Source organism: Lithobates pipiens, unplaced genomic scaffold (assembly GCF_037356315.1).
Source record: "Lithobates pipiens isolate NorthernLeopardFrog02 unplaced genomic scaffold, aLitPip1_a1.2 Scaffold_19, whole genome shotgun sequence".
NCBI lineage: Eukaryota > Metazoa > Chordata > Amphibia > Anura > Ranidae > Lithobates > Lithobates pipiens.
In genome coordinates, this window is record NW_027507764.1 from 236,180,675 (window position 1) to 236,203,626 (window position 22,952).

General features: G+C 44.1%; 1 protein-coding gene across 1 annotated transcript in view; it reads left to right on the forward strand.

Moving 5' to 3' along the window:
* Positions 1-16,403, forward strand: part of LOC143998267 (uncharacterized) — a 258,980-nt gene extending 242,577 nt beyond the window's left edge. Inside the window, exon 3 of the mRNA XM_077493940.1 lies at positions 15,929-16,403. Within this exon, the coding sequence (XP_077350066.1) occupies positions 15,929-16,015 (87 nt within the window). The 3' untranslated portion in view covers positions 16,016-16,403. The remainder of the gene's footprint in view (positions 1-15,928) is intronic.
* Positions 16,404-22,952: the final 6,549 nt, after the last annotated feature.

The window sequence follows — 22,952 nt, forward strand, 5'->3', positions numbered from 1 at the left end:
GCCCTGACATCAGCACCGTGATAGAGAGCCCTGACACCAGCACTGTGATAGAGAGCACTGACACCAGCACCATGAGAGCACTGAGATGTCAGGGCTGGCTTAGCCCTTCCTCCTCTGGGCTGGCCGCTCAGCTTTCGGCTAATTGCCAGCTCTCTTCTCTTTCCACAGTTACCAGCTGTTCCCGATGATGCTCGTCTGACCTGCCTATTTAAAGCCTTCCTGCTCACTTTTTCATTTGCCTTCATGCTGGTCACATCACAAGGGACCATCTCCTGCTGTTTGTTTCAAGACTGGCTTGCTGACATCCCTCCTGGCTTCTTATCCTGCTTGCAGTTGCTCCCCATGGATCCCTGACTTCTGGCTTGGCTGATTACCCGATCTGGTTAATGAACTTTGGACTGGCTGACTACCCGATCTGGCTACTGGACTCTGGCTATGCTTGACTACGCTTTTTTCTATTTACCTTTTATTTTTATTAATAAACAAGTGTTGATTTGATTGTACTTCTGTCTCTGTCTGTTTCATGGTTCCTGACAGTACGCAAAGGCCATGAATTCAGAAGATACAAAGCACTTGCCCCGACTTGTTCATGCCCTGACTTAGTTGGGGTAGGCGGAACACTTTGCTGGGGTTGGTCAGCCCGACGCTTGACCTTTGACCCCTGGGGACATGCCCCCTGACCTTTGACCATTGGGGGAGGTCCCTATTCAAATCCCTAACCTTGTTCTTCTAGGGGTAACCCTAACCCTAAACCCTAACCCTAACCCCTAATCCACTTGTTGGTAATATTTTTTCCAGATTTGGATGAGCAAGATCACCACATGGATCAGTTTGCCTTGGCATTACAAACGCTCCTGAATCGCACGGCTCACCTGAAATCCCCCACGGTGGCTGCTCCGGTACAATCTGTGCAGGCACCCGCCTTGAGTATTACCTCTATAAAAGGTCTATCTGGTTCTGCTCCACTTCCCCAGCGATTTGGGGGCGATCCAGTTCAATGCAGAGGGTTTCTCAATCAGTTTGAAATATACTTCGAAATGCTGCCCAGGCGTTTCCCACGGACAGAAGCAAAGTAGGTTTTGTGATATCTTTGCTTTCTGAGAGAGCCTTGGCCTGGGCTAACCCTCTATGGGAGATGCAAAAACCTGTTGTCTTGCGTTACCCTCAGTTTGTGGCCTCCTTTAAAAGGGTTTTTGACGTTCCCGCGCGCTCCGCTTCTGCTGCCAAGTGACTCATGTCCATCAAACAGAGTACGAGAACTATTGCCGACTACGCCATTGAATTCCGTACTCTGGCAGCAGAGGTTGCTTGGAACAACGAGGCCCTTGTGGTTGCTTTTTCTCATGGTCTCTCGGTTTTCCATCAAGGATGAGATAGTAGCCTGAGATATACCCACTGATCTGGAGAGCTTGATCTCGTTTGCCATCCTCATTGACTCCAGACTCAGAGAGACTTTCTATTAAGGAGTGCTTGCGGAAGCCTCCTGTAGGTTTGACTCTGAGCTTTGTAGTCCCACCCATGCCTCCCTCACCTCCCATGCCTCCTGGTACCGAGTCGGCCAGAGGAGATGAACCCATGCACCTGAGCATCACGTGTCTCTCTGCGGATGAGAGAGCCTTTAGGAGGGAGAGATTGTGCCCCTTTATTGTGGCCTGGCAGTTCACTTTTTGAAGTCTTGTCCTACCCGTCCAGGGAACACCCGAACCTTGAAGTCCTATCATGGACAGACCTTAGGTGGCGTTGTTTCGTCCCCAGTTATCCAGAAGGATATGCCCCTGGTTTTAGTCACCCTTTCTTGGGCTGAGTCGTCCATCGAGATACAGGCGCTAATCGACTCTGGGGCTGCAGGCCCGTTCATTGATGCTGCATTTGTTTCGCAGCACTCTATTCCGCTGCAGCTGCGTGACACTCCACTTGCCATTGAGGCTTTTGATGGGAGACCTTTACAGCCTGCCCATGTGACTCATGAGACAGTTCCATTGTCCATGGCCGTAGGGGCTCTTCACCATGAGATAATCCAATTCCAAGTTATTTCCTCACTCAGATTTCCGCTGGTTATTGGTTATCCTTGGTTACAGAGGCACAACCCCTCTTTTGATTGGCTACGTGCTGAGGTTCTGTCCTGGTCACCAAAAATGCAGTGAGACATGCTTCCTGAAGGTATCCAAGGTCCTGTGCACCACTTCACTCCCCTCCTTGCCGGAGGAGTACCGTGATTTTGGCGATGTCTTTGATAAAGTTCAAGCTGGTAGTTTGCCTCCACACCGGCCTTATGATTGCGCAATTGACCTTCAGCCTGGTGCCATACCTCCTCGTGGCCAGGTTAACCCTTTGTCGGTTTTGGAGGATAAGGCTATGGAGGAGTATGTTGCTGACGCACTTTCTCAAGGTTTCATCCGCAAGTCCTCGTGTGTGTGTGTGTGGTGGTTTATCTCGATGATATCCTCATATTTTCCAAGTCCCTGGAAAGGCACCACACAGATGTCTGTCGTGTACTTCAGAAACTAAGGGAGAACAATCTCTATTGTAAACTGGAGAAGTGCGAGTTCCATCGTGAACAGGTTACATTCCTGGGCTATGTCATTTCCACTGCTGTTTTTTTGATGGACCCAGAGAAACTGTCGACAGTCCTACAGTGGCCTCGACCCATGGGTTTACGTCCCCTGCAGCGTTTTCTTGGCTTTGCCAACTACTATCGGAAGTTTATTCGTAACTTCTCGTCTCTGGTCAAGCCTCTGACTGATATGACCAGAAAGGACGGTAACCCACAGAGTTAGTCTCCGGAGTCCTTTAAGGCTTTTGAGACTCTCAAGGCTGCCTTTGTTTCTGCTCCTGTGTTGGCACATCCTGATCCTACGTTGCCTTTTATCCTAGAAGTTGATGCTTCTGAGACTGGAGTTGGCGCCCTTCTGTCTCAACGTCCTAACTCCTGAGAGCGCTATGCATCCGTGTGGCTACTTTTCCAAGAAATTTGTTACCTGCTGAGTGCAATTATGAGATTGGTGACAGAGAGCTGTTGGCGATCATTTTAGCCCTGAAAGAATGGAGACATCTTGAAGGTACCACTGGGCCCGTTCTTATTCTTACTGACCATAAGAATCTTACATTCTTGTCTGAGGCTAAGCGACTCTCTCCCAGAAGGGCGCCATGGGCTCTTTTTGTCGAGCATTAATTACATTGTCTCATTCTTACCCGGTACTAAGAATGTAAGGGATGATGCCTTGTCAAACAATTTTCCTCCACTTCCAAGTCTGAGTCGGTTCCGGTTCCTATGATTCCTCCTGATCGTATCTTGGACACGGTTCTCACCCCTTTTGGGTGACAAAATTCTTGCTGCTCAGGTCCATGCTCCTCCTGATGAACCTTGTGACTGCTGCTTTGTCCCAGAGAGTCTCCGTACTGCAGTGCTCCAGACTTACCATTCTCCCAAGGCAGCTGGCCATCCTGGGAAGAATCAACTCATTTGGGCCATCTCCCAACAATTCTGGTGGCCTAGTCTACGGGCTGATGTTACTGCCTTCGTAGCTGCCTGTCCCATGTGTGCTCAGAGTAAGACTCCACGACACCTTCCAGTGGGCCTCCTGCAACCCATACCCAATGGAGAGAGGCCCTGGACTCACCTGTCTATGGATTTCATTGTGGAATTGCCCAACTCCCAAGGCAACACTGTTATCCTTATGGTGGTTGACCGGTTCTCAAAGACATGTCATTGTATTCCACTTAAGAAGTTGCCCACCTCTAAGGAACTGGCTTCCATTTTTGCTCGGGAGATCTTTCGCTTACATGGGCTACCCAAGGTGATTGTCTCAGATAGGGGCAGTCAGTTTGTCTCCCGGTTCTGGCGAGCCTTTTGTGCACAGTTGGGAATCCAACTTGCGTTCTCATCTGCGTATCACCCGCAGTCTAATTGGGCCGTAGAACGAGCCAATCAGTCCTTAGAGCAATTCCTACGTTGCTATATTTCTGACCATCATAACAACTGGTCTGACCTATTACCTTGGGCAGAGTTTGCTCACAACAGTGCCTTGAATTCTGCCTCCCGATTGTCTCCATTTATGGTAAACTATGGTTTCCAACCTTCCATGTTGCCTGACTCGTTTGTTCCGCAGAGTATTCCTGCGTTAGAGGAGCATCTCCGTGGTATTCGCTCCACTTGGGTACAAGTCCAGGAGGCTTTGCATCATGCTAATGATAGGTACAGACTCCATGCTGACCGCAGACGCCTGCCTGTGCCTTCCTACCAGGTTGGGGACAGGGTCTGGCTGTCATCTCGCAACCTCCGGCTTCGTATTCCCTCACTGAAGTTTGCACCTCGGTTTATTGGCCCGTTCCTTCGCAGGATTAACCCAGTAGCTTACGCGTTGAACCTTCCTCCTAGTATGCGGATATCTAATGTGTTTCATATCTCCTTATTGAACCCATTGGTCTGTAACCGATTTACCACATCAGTGCCACGTCCTCACCCTATTCAGGTTGAGAACCATGAGGAGGAGTAGTATGAGGAGGAGGAGTAGTATGTGCTCTCCTCCTCCTCCCTGTGTTCTCTACCTCTCCCCTGTGCTCTCACCCCACCCCACGTTCTTAAGGTTCTTCCCTGTGCTCTCCAACCCCCCCATGCTCTTTCCTGGTCCCCCCTCACCCCTCTCCCACACCTCTGGTGGGTTCCCCCTCCCCCTCTCAGGGGATCTGTCAGGGAGGAGAGTGGGGAAGGGGCCGGTTAACATGTCATGGGCTGCTCAATGCAAAATGCCCGGGCCTATTTTTTGTCCCAGTCCGGGCCTGGTCACAGTGATCTGGACAACACACTTCCTGTATTAGGGTGGCTCCACTATCTATGGAGGAACAAACGGAATAACTATCTGGAGTGGGAAGTGTTAGATGGACTAGTAGTTTGAGATGGACTTTATATAAGTGACTGACAAATTAATGCCCAACTCCAGCTAACACATTTTAGGCATTTTTTTTTTTTTTTTTCTTTGGGGTTAGCTTGTAAACAAACTGCAACCAGAAGTGATGAAATCCTTGTCATTTCTGGTTTGTGATGTCATAGAGGGGGAGGGACAACGGATGTTTAGTTCACTTTGTCTAGGTCATGTGATCCGACTGGTCTCACACACAGGGCAATGATGTTTATCTACTTAGGCGAAAGTGCATTTTGCCACACACACAATCCTCCAACACCACCCACCATTGTGAAAGGAGGGCATTGTGACATGAGGGGTATCTGGGCAGTGGTACAGGGAGGGGGCAGTGGGCCAGGAGGGAAGCACTGGAGCAGAAGGAAGGCAATGGGCGGCGCAGTGTGATAGGTGGCGTGCAGTGTGACCGGAGGAAGGGCAGCATCACATGAGGCTGCCATATGAGCCATAAAGCAGAATGCCAGTGCTGCAGAAATCGGTAAAGCATGAGTTATGGTAGCGATACCTTCTTGTTCATACAAAATAAAATCTAAATGTCCTCACCACCCAGGATTTAGGAAATTTGCTCCCTTACCTGGCTCTTTTGTTGTCTATGGCAATGCACAGCATCCTCTGCATGGAATCTACACTGGAGAAACTCTGCACAACACATGTCCTGCTGAAAGTGGCTGGCAGAATGCCATAGGTGAAGGAGTTTAGTTGGCCCTGGATGCAAGCACCGACCAGGTTAATCGGGAAGCCTGGCGTTCACTCTCAAAGATATCCTTTACTTCAGCCTGCTGCTTCTCCAAGAGGGGAGGCTAGGAGCGCTTCTCTGGGCTGAGCATGAAGCAGGCATCCCAGAGTGACCAGTACCAGCTCCTTCCTCTCACGCTGCAGAGCCTGCACATTCCCGTTTCCTGCACTTGCATTCCTGCTTGGAGCTCCATCGATATCCTGCAGGGCTCACCCATCCAGTTACTCAATGTGTCCTGGAAAGAGGCTGGGGTTTCCCCCCCCTTCAGAATGCAGCTACTTACTGTGTGATTGGGACTTGCTGGTAGGAGGTAGCCTTCAGAAATATGCCAAGTGCTACCTCCTCCAGGTTACTCCTCTTCCTGGCACTTTTTTGTGGAAGGCCAAGGGGGGATCTGGGATTCGGGCAGGCTACTGGCTGCCACACTCCACGGCCTCCTCCTGGCTGCGACTTTCCTGTGTATGAAAAAGGGACAGTTTTTTCTTTTTTGGTTCATCAATCACACACAATTGTCAGCTCATGACTGTTGCAAATTGAATGTTATTAAATAGAAAAGACTATCATTTTGACCCCAGCATTTTTCAGTCTTGTCCCAATCATTTGTGGCCACTACTGTCTATTAATATGTAAACACTTTTGTGAAATCAGAAATTCGTTTTCAAAACTAACATATATTTAACATCATTAGTTTGGAAACCAGAAATATTTTGAAGAATGCTATACTTGACTCAAGCTGGGCTCCTCCACATGTTGCTGCCTGGAAGTCCCAGGTTGGTCTTCAGCAGTGATGTAAGTAACTCGGTTAAAATAAACGGAGTTGCTTAACGCAGTTACTTTAGAGGGTAACGAGTAATCTAACTGATTACTCTTCCCATCATGGTAACTCAGTTCCCAGTACTTGGGAGGCGTTACTGCAATTACATTTACCACCCGGAAGGCCCGCCGTGGTCGCGCTGCCTGGCCGTTCGTTCCCGCCGTGGGGAGGGGGGCCTTCGCCCGCTGAGCTGAGAAGAGGCTGAGACTCAGAGAGACTGTCTGGAACGTCCCATCCTGCCCCACCTATCCAGCGAGAGAGAATGTAGGGAGGCGGGGCGGACACTGAAAAATGAAATCAGCTGACCTGCTGAAACCAATCAAGTGAAGGGGAGGGTCTCGCTCTCTTCCCATGAGGAAAGGCATCCCTGGAGGCATTCAAGTAAGTGACTGTATGACGATTCGAATTGCAGTGCAATTGATCCATCCCAAGTCCTCCACCACCTCTGCTTCTTACTGATCCCATCCCTACCCACCCACCATCACTTCTACAACAGAGGTGATGGGGGCGATACGGTAGGGATGAGATCAGTGGTGCTGGGGGATGGGATCAGTAAGAGGCAGAGGTGGTGGTGGGAGAGGATGGCACCACCCCCACCCCCAAGTACCACCGATGCCACACCCCAAGTACTGTGCACCACAACCACTGCCACCCCCTCAAGTACACCACCACCACTGCCACCCCCTCAAGTACCACCGCTGCCACCCCCTCAAGTACCCCCGCTGCCACCCCTGTCACAGTTACTTTGCTGAGTAACTAATTACTTTTCCAATGTAGTAACCAAGTTACTAACGCAAATCATTTTTGGGAGAAGTAATTTGTAACTTACTTTACAAAAGTAATTAGTTCAGATGACCATCACTGGTCATCGGAAGCCTCAGCTGAGGGGGAAGGAAGACTGGAGAGGGTTGGCCTGGGTTCCCTCTGGTCTAACAGAAAATGCAGTCTGTCATAGTATCACAGCCTGGGTACATAAATGCTGCTCCCGATCTCAGGGAATCCTGGACCTTCTTGCGCTCCGTATTATAAGTGCTCCTCATGCCACCAATTTTGGATGTTAAATACTTGATGTTTTGCCGTGGGGATCACCAGCTTTACAAATTCAATTAGTTTCTCCAGCGCTGCCTGCCTCTTTGTTGGATTATTATAAAACTGGTGGTTCACCTGCCACAGACAGGGCAGCTCCCTGAACATATCAATGAATATTCTTAGAAATTCCCTATCATTGAAGGGATCCATTTTCTCTGACACAAAACAAGACAAACCCTAATGTCTGGCTAAACTCTCCTAATTTTGACCCAATATAGGCCTCAATCCATAAGCAGTTGTTGTGGAAAATTTGATTGTATAACATTTTATTCTAGGATGTGTGTTTTATAGTTTGCCATCTGTCTCCCTGTGTCTGGTTTGAGAGAGGAGCGCTCTATCAAGAGCGCACTTGGGTCAAATCGAGACCAGTGGTAAAAAGTCAGTATGAAAACCTTCTCATGGGATTTGAGACATGTTCTCTGTGTCTGTGGATGTTTGTTGGGTTGTAGGTACCAAGCGCAATGCGCTGGGATTCTTGCCTTCAAATGACTATGCACATTAGAGAAGCGAAGTCCACATAACGAGATAAACATATTATTTTATCTTGTCGTGGCTACGTTATCCCTTTTGGATACATATCTGCCTTAATAAGAGGACATTGGTACCTGCCTTGTTGATATACTCGTACCGTATATTAACAACACCAGTACCATGTCCCCGCAGATTGTCTCAAGACCCAGTAGAATGAGCTTAGTACATACTGTTTACTTTAAACAGTATATGCTGTGCTCCTTTCTGACTAAAAGGGGGCGTGTGCATTTCCTCTTGTGAATGCCCTCCCCTTTAATGTATGTCATTTCCTGTAGTAAGGAAGTCCAGCCTGTTGGGGGCAGGACTTCCTGTTTGTCATTCTTTGGGAGATAATAAAAGGTGATGTTGAGCCCCCAGGGGCGGGCAGAAGCATGGAACGGAGAACGTAGAAGGATGGTTGAGTCTGTTCATTGGGATGAATGTATTGGAAGGTAACATGAAAGCATTATATCAGGGGTCTCAAACTGGTGGCCCTCCAGCTGTTGCGAAATTACAAGTCCCATCATGCCTTGGCCTGTGGGAGTCATGCTTGTAACTGTCAGCCTTGCAATGCCTCATGGGACTTGTAGTTTTGCAACAGCTGGAGGGCCACCAGTTTGAGACCCCTGCATTATATCATTAAGATGGAAATGGGTGCTTATTGGAATCAAAGCACAAAGTAGGTAATGGACTGTGTGCATAGCATAGCAGTCAAATTTCCACGACACAGTGTAGGTCACTGATGCACCAAGTTAAAATTGTACCTTCATTATAACGATCGTCGCTTCCGTTACTCTACTCACAGATCGTACGTACGACGCACACGTGTTATTCTTTCTATACACTGCGCATGTGTGAAACTCCGCCCGCCCCTAGTGTTCTTTCTAGTCTATTCCCTGCCCATTTTCTTTTGAAGCAGTGGGAGAGCACATGGCGGAGAGACAACAGCTGCAAAAACAAAAGGCCAGAGCCCCGAACCTCCCGATCCCAGGGAGGATTGAAGGCCTCAATTATGGCCTTTATAGAGATGGTGGACATCTTCAAGAGGGCCGACTTTGATGGAAAGTATGGACCATACCCAATCCCAAATGTGAGAAAGGCCAAGATCATGCTTAAAGCTGTGAAGAGTCTGCACAGGAATTTTGGGGTTCGACGATCCAAGGATCAATTGAGAAAACGATGGTCAGACCTCAAATTGAGGCAGCACGATCAGTACAGAAAAATCAGGAAAAAAGTATTTTGTCGTGTGTTCCTATTTTTCTTCTTATGCTCGTGCTACTCCATGTGCTTTTCTTTACTGCTGTACAGTTTTTAAAGTGGCAACTTTAATGTTCATGGGCACAGTAATCAGTCGTAAGAAACATAGTTCATGTGCCCACTTATAAGATGTTTTTGGCAGATACAGGTTAACTACATTTGTTCAGACCTAAAATAAGTTTGTCTAGATGGGTTTGTAACTAGCATGAAATACAAACTTGATTTAGTGTAAGGAGAGGACACTCAGCAGCTGTTTCCAAATCTGGACACAGGAGCACAAGACACAAGCATCAAATGTTTTAGGGTGTCCCACACAGGTGCTCCAGTGGATACTAGGGATCTCTACATGTGTGATACTTTAACAAAAAAGGTAAGTATTCCAGCTTTAGAAAGGAAATAAAAGGTTCTTCAGCTTGGAACTATGCCAAAACAGACAATTGTACGACACTTCCTAGCAATGTTTCCTATTTCTGCCCTCCAATATCTGTCTGCCAAGTATACACATTTTTTTTCATATAGGGGAGAAAAGACTGGGGACATCTGAGGACGCCAGGGACCCCCCATCTCCTAAAGAAGGGAAAATCACAAAAACACAAGCGGAGGAAGAGGAGGGAGAGGTTTATGAAGTGGGCAAAATTGTCACCACAACAGGTGAGTGTCTGAGACCACAGCTTCAGGTAAGAGATCTATTCCTGCATATTTTTAATACATGGTGTGTTTTTGTTTTTTTTCTTTTAGTTGATGTGGAAGAAGAATCTCATTTTACCAGTGAAAGTGCCCAGATCCTCATCGGGGAGAGAATTGGGTGCAATCGTGATTTTGAAAATATAAATGAAAACATCAACGATGTTCAACAAAAAATGAAGAACATCATTGATGTTTTAGGCAGAATATAAAACACAAAAATTGTACCGTTTTATTGTGTATTTTTGCATAGAAAAAACATTTTCAAAGCCAAATTTTGAATATGCACATGGTGTGTCAACATGTGCTATCTGTCATCATGAGATATCAATGTACACGTTTTGTGGGTGCAACCCCTTCCTCGTAACTCAATTAGGTGAGAGGAAGGGGTTGCACCCCCAAAACACGTCCATTGATCCCCCCATGATGGGAGCTAGCACATGTTGACATGAGGCGTGGGATCAGGAGGGAAATCCCCAGTTTGAATCCCAATTTGTGTGTATCTTCAAAATTTGGCTTTTGCAAAGGTGTCATCGCCCCATCTAATGAAGGTAATATCAACACAGTTTGGACATACACATATCTGATATTGCCTTCACTTTATCAAAGTTGAACTTTGTAAGTTCCTGAGTTGTGTATGTTATGCTTTGAAACATGCATGTTTAACCAAAAAAAAGGATATTTACAATGTGAAAAAAAAAGTTATACACTAAAGATGTTGGTTTGTTCCAAACCCCTTTTCTAACACACATGTGAATGTGCTTTGAGTAAAATGTTTTCTACTCTTCTTCTTCTTCTACTTCTACTTCTTCTTTCAATGCTCAATAGTAAAATTTGTAGTAAGTTGGTTTTTGCAGTGACAATGGGGGTTAGTTACTAAAGGCAAATCCACTTTGCACTACAAGTGCACTTTCAAGTGCACTTTTGCAGTGCAAAGTGGAATTTCCTTTAGTAAATAACACCCACAGTGCTTTCTAATTTGACACAATCAGGCCATTTTCGTGACTGATAACTGAAAATGATAAATATTTTTGTCAGTAATGCATTACATACATTAACAACAAAAACAAGGTGTGTGTAGCAGACCCACAAGATAATAATAGTTTGCTGAAGAAGAGATTGTCACCTCATGTCTCAAATAAATTACATTTGCACTATTGAAGAAAATGACCAAAAAAAAGCCAACATTGGCAACACTGGAGAACCTAGGAGACAGCTAAAAGAAACCCAGGCAGTAAATCAAAGGAAATCTTTTTTCTGTTTAAGTATAAAAATTTAAGATAAAATGTTTCTTAAACAGTTTCTGGCATATCAATGGCCCCTCGCCCGCAAGTACTCGACATACTTCGGTCTTACTTCGCAGGCGCTTTGGAGGGGCAAGCCAAGGGGGCCAGCTTCAAGCACCGTCGCGGTTTGTTGTTGAAGTCCGGCCTCAGGCCCAACTGAGGCAACATAGTTCATTGAATTTCTCCTTAAAGAGATTATATGGTTAGGTTAATATTCCACCATGTTGATTGGTGTGTGGAATAGAAGGAAACTGGCTGGCCATTATCCCAAAAGCGTTTTTCACCACTCTTCTGGCTCTGGCCACACGGTAGTTATAAACCCTCTGGTCTGTGGTGAGGGTCCTCATGGCTTCAAAACTGTTGGCTGGTCAGAACGAACTAACAGAAAGCACTGAAAAACAAAGGCCGGAGCTGAAAAACAGAAGCGAGAGCACAAGAACGGACTGAAAATCGAATATGTAATAGAAATACGAACCCACAAGCACAAACTGAAGAGATGATCGGAAAAGCAGGAGGCTAAAAAGTGCGAATCGTCTGTCATCAAACTTCTACTAACACGAGATTAGCGATTGTGCGATCGTGTGTAAGCGGCATTTGAATGACAATTACTCAGTCATGCAACACTGTACTGATATGAAATTTGCGTCCTTTTTTTCACACAGAGCTTTCTTTTGGTGGTATTTAATCACTAGTGGGTTTTTTATTTTTTTGTGCTATAAATAAAAATTTTGTAAAAAAAAATGCAATTTTTCTTTGTTTCTGTCATAAAATGTTGCTAATTAGTCATTTTTCTTCATAAATTTTGGCCAAAATGTGTACTGCTACATATCTTTGGTAGAAAAATAACCCAAATTAGTGAATATTATTTGGTCTTTGTGTAAGTTATAGAGTCTACAAAATACAGTGCCAATCACTGAAAATTTATCACATCTGATCAGGCCTTCAGTACATCAGGTAAATCTCATTTCTTGAGACACTAACAAAGTTAGGAAAGTACAAATACCCCCCAAATGATCCTTTTTAAAAAGTAGCCTTACCAAGGTATTAATTAAGTAGCACGGTGAGTTTTTTTCATTTGTAATTTTTTCCCACAATTCTTTGCAAAATTAATACATATATATTTTTTTTTTTTACAAAATTGTCATATTATCAGGTTATTTCTCACACACAGCATATGCATACAACAAACTGCACCCCAAAATACATTCTGCTACTCTTCCTGAGTATGGCAATACCACGTGGGAGACTTTTAGGATTTAGGAACACAGCCGATCACGTGGTAAACAGCTGCAGGCCAATGGCTGTTTACCAGCGTCGGTGACAAGTGGTATTCCCGGGAACATGCTGCCACCAACATGCACACGCATGCGCAGTGGGGTGGTACCATCTGTGATCGGCCGTGATTTCATCACAGCCTATCACGTGGTAAACAGTCATGCCCAGTGGCTATCCACCCCCCTCAGAAGCGAGCGGTGTCTCAATGACACACTGCCACTGAAGGAATAGGGATGCGCGCACACGATTGCATGCATTCCCTGTTTAAATGAATGGATGTCATATGACACCCGCCCAGAACGAGAGTCGCAGGCAGCAAACAGTTAAATAGAACTGTGAGAGAGAGGGGTTAGGGCCAGGGCACCCTTAGGTAGATGCAATGTTAATTGGCTGACTCAGACTTCTATAGGTAGACAGCTATACAGGTGAAGGCCTTCAGCCGGACACCACTTCTGTATAGGTAGGACCGCTGTCTCCTATGGCAACAATGTTGTAGCTGTTACTAACAACAATTGTATTCAACTATTTGCAACACAAACAGTTCTCAGATTGCCCCACATTCTCTCACTGTGGGTCTTCACTCAATGAGCTCCCAGTCTTTCACTAGACTTCAGAATCACTAGCTACTGGATCCCCAGAGCTCTTCCACTTTAGCACTCCGTATCTTCCTCAAGCGTCACCCCCGCTTCCCTGATGGGTCCCTGGCTTGGCACTCACTGATGCTCCACAAACTTCCTCTGCTCTCCAGCTGGGTCTCTTACTTGGCACTTGCTGAAGTTTTATCACTTTTTCACCGTCCCCAGCTGGCAAGAAATCTGCTCTGGTACTGGCCTCAGCTTATTCACAATGGTCTCCGGTAGCAAGGTGGATGGTCCCTTAGTGGCGACAGCTTCCACTCTACCTCCGACCACGACAGGTTCCCTGGCCGGCAGAACTGTTACTTCTGATTGGACTAAAAGCCTGCAGTCCCAGCCTTGCGCTACTTCTGGATGGGCTCTCAGATAGCCTAGCAGCCAGATGTCCCCAGGATAGGCCTTACATTTCTGGCCTAGCAGCCCAGGGCAATATAACACATGTCTAAAATTATAAAATAAATAGAAATACCAAGAATCCGCGCAATTGAAATAAATTAGTATACCATGAAAAATCATGGCAATACAAGAGCAGCACGTTATATGAATTAAACGAAAAAGGAAAAAGCTAACAAGTTAAACTGCGATCTCTTACAAAGTGCAAGTACATCAACAACAAAATGGTTAACACAAGTATGCTTATATGGAAAATGCAGATTGTACTCTCACTACTGCGGCTTGATCCAAATGTTGTGGAGATGGAAAATGTTGTGACCTGCCTGGACACTGGGTTGACTTGTTTAAACCCTCAATGCCATAGATTAGAAGACAAAAGGAATGTTCCCATAGAGAAGTATGTCAAAAATATCAAAAATGTATTAAAAAATTGGTTTCATCAGTATGCTCTCACGTTATCAGGGGTCATGGCCCCTGAGCGTACTGACCCCTGACGACATCAGAGCGCACTGACAAAACCAGTGACAAAACCAGTAGGGTATACGCTTAGCCGCGTGGCTGAATTTCAGTGTCGTTCGTATTTGTTAAAGATTGTTGATGGTCTAACAATCAATCCCGCATCAAGGGTTTAAACAAGTCCAACCAGTGTCCAAGCAGGTCACAACATTTTCTATCTCCACAACATTTGGATCAAGCCGCAGCAGTGAGAGTCCAATTCAATTGCATGTTTCATACAAGCGTACTCGACTCCTGTTATGAGAGTCACTACTTTCTGGTGAGTAGACTGTTTGACCGGTGTTGGTGGTGGAAGATTAACCCTTGTGATGATAGTTGAATATGAGGAAGACCTTATCCAGAAATCATTTAGAGATTTTGTCTGTCAAGCTTTATCTGAATACATCAACATTTATATTTTGAACTTTAGTTTATTAAAGTGGAGCTCCACCCTAAAGTGGAGCTTCCACTCATTGCAACCCTCCCCCCCTCCGGCGCCACAATTGGCACCTTTCAGGGGGGAGGGGGGTGCAGGTACCTGTACAGTACAAGTATCTGCACCCACTTCCGGCATAGATATCTGCAGAAGCTATGCCCCTTTCTGAAGGTCTCCCGCTGTCTGCTGGGAAACACACGGGGACCATCCTTATTGCGCAGCGCGACTCGCGCATGCTCAGTAGGGAACCGGGAAATGAAGCTGCAAGGCTCCACTTCCTGATTCCCATACCCAAGATGGCGGCGGCGATCGAGAGATCGGCTTCGGGTGCCGACATCGCGGGCACGCTGGGCAGGTAAGTGTCATTATTTTTAAAAGTCAGCAGCTGCAGTATTTGTAGCTGCTGGCTTTAAAAAAAAAAAAAAATGGAGGACTACCGCTTTAAGCACTTTACGATGTTTGCAATTTTCTTTTTATTAGCTCTGTTGTGTTAACCATTTTGATGTTTATGCACTTGCACTTTGTAAGAGAGTGTGGTTTAACTAACTTGTTAGCTTTTTCCTTTTTCACAACACCCAGACAGCCGTCCAGGTGGCACAGAACTCCGATCACCTGGCCCCACCTAAATAAAATAGTCTTTCCCAGCAGGCCAAGGGACCAAAGAAAATCCCTGCCCATTGGCTGAGATACCCCATTCATTCATAATATGTCCTTGCTATGCCCTTGTCTTATCCAATGTCACCAGTTACCCAGCCACCTAGTGACAAAAGAGAGAAGGGCAGCAATTCCAGAATTAGGGAGAAATCAATTGATCTCCTAACAATTGGCCAAGGCAACTATCGCCTAAATTGAATAGCAGTCCTGCCTAAACATCAGGGTGCTACATGAGCTTTGACAAATTTATTGCTTATGTAACCCCTGTGCGTTTTTTGTGTTCCAGTGCATTTTTTTATGCAGTCCAGTGCATTCCCCCCCCCCCCCCCCCCTTTTTTTTTTTTTTTTTTTTTTTTTTTTTCCTTAACCTTAAATAAGAACATGGGTATTCCAGTGCATTTTTGGTGCATTTAGGTGCGTTCCCAAGAGTTTTCGATGATTTTTTACAGTGTTCCAGTACAGTCCAGTACAGGAAAAATGCAGCATGTTCTACTTTTTTTTTTTTTCTGGAACTGGAACTGCAATCACTGGGGTGAACTATGCCATTGAAAACCATATAACCTACTTTCTATGCATTTTTGATGCAGAAAAAAATGCACTGGACTGCATGGGGTGTGAACTGGCCCTTAGAGGGTGCTTGCAGCTTCAAACCTAAAGTGGGTCATATAGTTGAGATTTTTTTTTTGCCTAGAATTCTAGATTATCATGCATTATCATGGCTGATGCTTGTTTGTTTATTTTCCAGAAAGAAAAAGTGGACACATGGGTGATTCAGCAGCTTAGAAATATTGAGGAAGCAGCCCATCATAATCTGGAAGTGGAATATGTTTAAAGTGCAACAACCTTTGACTGCATTAATGTTAATATTTACTGTATGTATGTTCTTTACAGTAGCTTCTTTGAACACCATGAGATCTGCATGATCTATATGGAGACTAAAAGATTAAAAATGTTTTTTTGATGATCAATGGCAATATATTTAGCATGAATTCAAGTGCAGACATTTTGATTTTGGTAATCCCTAACAAACGGGACTCAACTCAGTCCTGTCAAGCTAAATCTGAAATATTGAATATATGAAGATGTAAATACAATCTGACATAATAAAGTAAAACTATGGGCAAAATAAAAAGACGTTATAAGCAGTCTGTCACTAGCATTGACACAGTAAATTTGTTTCACCGGGTGCACCCTATAACCTAGTTCTATAACTAGAATCCTGCCAGAGCTGCATTATTTTTCACTTTAAGCCCTTGTACACACGGTCGGACTTTCCGACAACCAAATCCGTCGGATTTTGTCCGAAACTGTTGCATACACACAGTCGGACAAAGTTGTCAGAAAATCCGATCGTACTTAACGTGATGACATAATTTAGTTATGACGGGACTACGTTCAGGCTAGTAGCCAATAGCTTTGGTCTAGGAATTTGATCTGAGCATGCGTGGCACTTTGTCCGATCGGAATTCTCTACACATGGTCGGATAAAGTCCGATCGGATCATGTTGTCGGAAAATTTTATAGCCCAGCTGGAAAACATGGTCCGTCGGATACACCGACAGAAACAGTCCGATGGAGCCCACACACTGTCGGATTATCCAACAACACGGTCCTATCGGACATTGTCCATCGGAATGTCCGTCCGTGTGTACAAGGGCTAACAGGGTGAGAGCACTATCTATATTAAAAAAAAAAAAAAAAATCGCTGGATGAATTTCACAAGCATTCATCTGGCCATTAGGAATTCTGACCATATTTTGCTTAATATGTTTTATTTTCTATGATAGTCTGCTGCATCCAGTGGCTACAATGCAGCTTGAGACACCGCAAAAAGGAAAATATCATATTATGGCCACCAGATGGAGCTGATGATTATAGGAAATCACCATATTAGGCAAAATGTATTAGTCGGTAATAAATAATTAGTCAGAATTTGTGACAGCTAGGCAAATGCTTGTGATATTCATCCAGCTAATTTTTTTTGTAAATTGATCCCTATTTGGATGGGTTGCTGCCTGGGACGCTGCTTAAGCCATTTTCCCCACACCACCTGTCCTGGATATATAAGGACAAGAAAAGAGAGAAACAGATGCCATCAGGACAACACAGGTAGCAATACAAACTAGACAGTCCATGTACTTTTGCAGCTGCTGCAGAATCCATGTCCATAGCATGTCTGTTATATATTTAAAAGATAAGATTAGAAAAATGTATTGCATTTAATTATAGGTCTTTGTCCTAGAAAATGTAAGTGATTTGTAGCACAATTGCTGAGCAATGGAGCTGGCATCAGAATCTCCAGCATCAGTGGCTATTCATGTCATTCGATAAAGCTGCTGATAATGACATACCAGTAATTTTATGGATGCGTAGTAGGCAATCACTGTAGACTTCAAGAGCAGCATTCACCAAAGAAAGCATGCATAGAGGTGCACAATAATATAGAAACATCATAGAAATGCCTAAATATGATACAGATCATCACATAACACCTTCTACAAATATACTTATTATACAGAGCAATAAGCTGGAGGTGTATGAGCTGTTTGGATGATCAAACAACTCCTACACCTCCAGCTTATTGCCCTGCATAATAAGTATATTTGTAGAAAGTGTTCGGTAATTGTATCATATGTAGGTATTTCTATGATGTTTTTATATTATTGTGCACCTTGCAAATTTAGAATTTTAATATGTTGTAAAATAACGGGACACGTTTGCGATGCCATTACTTCTAATGGCACCCCAATCATGGTGTGATTTTGCCACAGGATAAATTGCAGCAAATTGAGATGCGGTCACCCAAAAGAAGCTCCAGAAAAATCGCACCGCAAATGGGATAGCATTAGAAGTAATCGCATCGCAAGCGCGTTCCACGATTCTGGCATTTCAGGCAGAATAATCGCCCATGATTCTGGAACGTCCAGGTGTGAATGGAGTCTTAAGCAAGCTATACTTCTATATATGTGCGTATATAGATGGTTGCTCTAACTTTATTTCCTATAATAATGCCTTACTTCCAAGGACAAATTCCATAAAGTCTAGACCATGTGTTTCAAATACATTAATATCCCTACCAACTAAACTACCACTTTTACAAATTATAAAACCGGAAAAAAGGAAAAAAATAAATAAATAAATATATAAATATATATATATATATATATATATATATATGTGTGTATGTGATGACACCACTGCAGTTTGTGTCTGTTGACCAGACCCCCAACTCCTGCACTGGCGTCAACAAATAAATAAATAAATATAATTTATCTTGCTCAGACCACAAACAACTAAAGTGCTCAAGCCCCCAAAATTATATAGGGATGCTGTGAAAAAAATCATCCACAATAAATGGACATCGAAGTGAAAAATAAAGTGAAAAAGTATCAAAGGGACAAAAAGGATTATGTTGCAGATAAAGTGTACAAATGGCAGGAAGATGACCCCACACCCAAATCTACAACTACCTCAGTTAGTGAAGAATCAGAGGGAGCTGGGGGAGGGGAAGGTAGAAATGAGAGAACACTAACTCCCAGATCAAACCTAAACAGGGCAGCGGCAACTGCACCCACGACAAGTGTCCAAAATTCAGGTACCCCAGTCAGAGCAGAACAGGGGAATAATACACAAAAAAAAAAAAAACACCAATGGTAAACCAATTTACTAGACCATGGAGGGGCGGTTATAGAGGAGGGGGGAGAAGTTATTTTAACCCCAATTATGGACCCCAACACTGGCAGGGGGAATGGAGGGATTGGAGGGAGCCCTACAGACCCCCCATGCCCATCTTCCAAATCAGCAGAGGAGGGTGGGACAGAATTCCACAGGAGGGAATGAGAAGAGAAAACCAGCGAGAAGTAGAGGTGGAGGCAAAAAGAAACAGAGAGAGTTAGGTCATGGAATGTTCAATCTAACAGATATAGTGCTCTCTCATGAGGAACTATTGGTATTGGATAAAGGAATTAAATATGCCCCCAATAAACCTTTCAACCAGTTTGAGGCGTTTATTGATTTACAGAAATTTATTAGAAAATTAAACCTAAAGAAACATTATTTAGAGAAAGGGGAAAGTCAAAAGCAATCCTTGAACTCGGTTTATATACACAGTAATTTAAAAAACAAGTCCACGTTCAACCCCAAATCCAGTTCTAACCAACACATCGAGGTGTTTAAAAAAAATGGTGGAAAAGGAGATAAAATATGTAGTACCAGAGAAACACAATAGTAATGATAGAGTATGGCAAGGGATAAGGAAATTGGAAAAGCGTAAAAATATAGTAATAAGGCCTGCAGATAAAGGGGGAGGACTGGTGGTGCTAACTAAGGAGGACTATGGGAGGGAACTTAACAAACTAGTAATGGATAAAACAACCTATCAGGAATTGAAGAAAAACCCTAATAAAGAGTTTCGATCTAAGCTAAAAGAGTTTCTAAATAAAGGCATTGCAGATAAAATATTAAACAAGAAAGAGGGGCGCTACCTGTTACCGGACACACCGAAAGTTACGGTTATTTATCAGGTATGGAAAGTTCACAAAAATAGAACAAAGCCACTGGGCAGACCTATAATTAGCGGTATAGGGTCTGTCTATTCAAGACTGGGGGAATACTTAGATGTATTCCTGCAACCATTAGCAGGGAAGGGACAAGCTTTTTTGAAAGATAGTAAAGATGTGATCCAACTCTTGAAAACAGTAGAGGTTGATGACTCCACGTTGCTTGTCACCATCGACGTGGAGTCATTATATACTAATATCAGACAGACTGATGCCCTGGCCGCGGTGGGATGGGCATTGAAGCATTCCTCTAGCATGAAACTAAAACAAAGGAGGTTCATGCTGGAGGGATTGCAGATGGCAATGGGAGGTAATTTCTTCTGGCACGATCATAAATATTAAAGACAAATTAAAGGAGTGGGAATGGGGAATAAGTATGCCCCAAGTATGGCCAACATTTTCATGAATAAGTGGGAGGAAGAGGAAATATTTGGCAAATGTTGGCCACACATCATTGTGTACAGAAGATTTATAGATGACATTTTGTTGATATGGAAGGGTAGTCGGGAGGAATTGGATGAGTTTATCCAGAGTATAGGTGAAAACCAGTACGGGATTAAGTTCACAACCATAATACATGGTGAGGTGGTTAATTTTTTGGACCTTGAGATATTTAAAAATGGTAACAGACTAAACACCAGAACATATTTCAAAGAAACGGATAGGAACGGATATATACCGTACAATAGTTGCCACCATTCACAATGGAAAAGGGCAATCCCGAAGGGGCAGTTTATAAGAATGAAACAAAATTATAATTTAATCACGGATTATTATAAACAGACAAAAGTATTAATTGAGAGGTTCATAGAGAAGGGTTACCTAAGAAATGAGTTGGAACACATTGGGGACAAAGTAGGAAAATTAGATAGGGAACAATTACTGGTGAGTAGAAAGGCACCCGACAAGGAAAACAAAATAACTTTTATCACAGGTTTCAATAGCCAGTATAAGGAATTGGAAAGGATTATATTGAAAAACTGGCCTATAATCTGCAATGACCAACACTTAGGGACAATATTACCTAGGAAACCAATATTCATATACAGGAGAGCAAAGAGGGTAAGAGATATGGTTGTAAAGAACGTGCCTAAACCCCCTAAGAAATTGTCTGTTTGATTATAAGGGCTTTTTTAGATGTGGGAAGTGTAAGCCCTGTAGGTTGACCAAGGGTTGTAGAAAAATGACCGAATTACATTCCCAGGTTACTAAACAACAATTTAAATTTAATAAGTTCATCACATGCAGTAGCACGCATGTTACCTACGTACTGGAGTGCAGTTGTGGGCTCCAGTACGTAGGTAGAACAAACAGGGCCTTGTGGAAACGAATTGGTGAGCATATTAGAAATATCAAAAAGGGATACAAATGCTACAGTGTTTCCAAACACTTTAGGGACGCACAGCTTAAAAACGATGCAATAGATAAAATTGAACAAAACTGGAGAAATATTACCATGCGTAGGGAAATTTCACAGAATGAAACCTACTGGATTTTCAAATTAAATTCAAACTAGACATTAATTGTTTTTTAGAAGATTATTGATTTACGGTCTGGATTTTCATGTGTATTTTTATTTTTATTCTACTTTATTTTTTATTTTTTTTATTTTTACTTTTATTTTTATTTTTATTTTCATTTCTATTTCTATGTTTTGTATTTTTATTTATTATCTAGAATACATTTGAATAAAAAAGAGTCTTTAACTACTTTCTGACCGCCGGCAGTCAAATGACGGCCAGGCGGCGCACCTATTGTGGCGGGAGGCCGTCATATGACGGCCTCCCTTTTAAACAGGGAATGCGCGCGATCGTGCGCGCACATCCCTGTTTCCTCGGTGGTGGCATGTCACAGAGACATCGCTTGCCACCAAAGGGGGTGAACAGCCATTGGTTATGGCTGTTTACCATGTGATCGGCCGTGATGAAGTCACGGCCGATCACAGATGGTCACACCCCCACTGTGCACGGCGCATGCAGGAACACTGCTCGTCACCGACGCTGGTAAACAGCCATTGGCCGGCTGTTTACCCACGTGATCGGCTGTGATCCTTTCACAGCCGATCACTAAAATATAAACAAACCGCGGTAACAAGATGTTACCGGGTTCTCCTCCTCACACACCGATCGTGTGTGAGGAGGAGATTGCAGTAACATCTCGTTACCGCCTACAGTGTACACCAATCACACTGATTGCCCCCCCCCCCCAATAAAGAGGAACCACCCCTCATAGTACCTGTCAATCACAGTCCATCAGAGTACCTGTCACAGTCCATCAGAGTATTTGAGTACCTGTCACAGCCTGTCAGGAAAGGTTCCCTCCGCTGGTAATATCAATCATTTGGCGTGCAGTACTGAGATCCACCAACAGGTGTCTCCTGCTGGAATTATGTAATCTTTGGTCCGCGGTACTGGCGTCCACCAGCGGAGGGATCCTGGCAGTGTGGAGCAGGTATTACCTTCTGCAGTCAGGTGTCACATGACTGATAGCAGCCATTGTATAAATACCCGGCAAGTGCACACACACCTTGCCCTGGTATTGTCCTTGTGCCCTGACCTTATACCTGATACCTGATACCTGATCTTGAACCTTGATTCCTGCATCCTGCCTCCTGAACCTGTTGTAACTAATCCTATCTATTCCTGCATCCCTTTCTCCTTGCCCCCCCCCCCCATCTGCTGACCTCCTATTTATGACCCTGGCCTGACTTGACTACGATTCTGGTATGCCCTTTTGCTACATATGCTGGTTTGTTTGTTTATCTTCACTGTTAGGTTGTTTGGTTTGTTCACGCAGTTTGTATTGGTGGTGTATTCACATTTATATGTATTTACTTTAATAAACGTACTTTCACCTATTTATGTCTGGTTCACTCTGTCGCAGTCACACAGTTCTGGTCACTTCTAGTTCATGACAGAATACCAGGGCCATTCCTAACCAGAAGTGGCTGCACAGGGGAACCATTTTGCTTCAGTTTGGTTGCAAACATGAATGCTGATGAGGTTATTTATTTTTCTCTGCTGACATCTGAGAGTAGTGATTATTGCCGCCAGGCTTTGAAAGGATGAAGTAGTGACCAGTTGTTTGCGGCTATCCGTTTGGCTCACGCCCTGGTCGATCAGGGTTATATATTGTTTGGGGAGGTGCAGCCTTTGATCAAGATCTGTACTGAGCTGGCCCTGCCCTGTATCCCAGATGGCCATGATGATT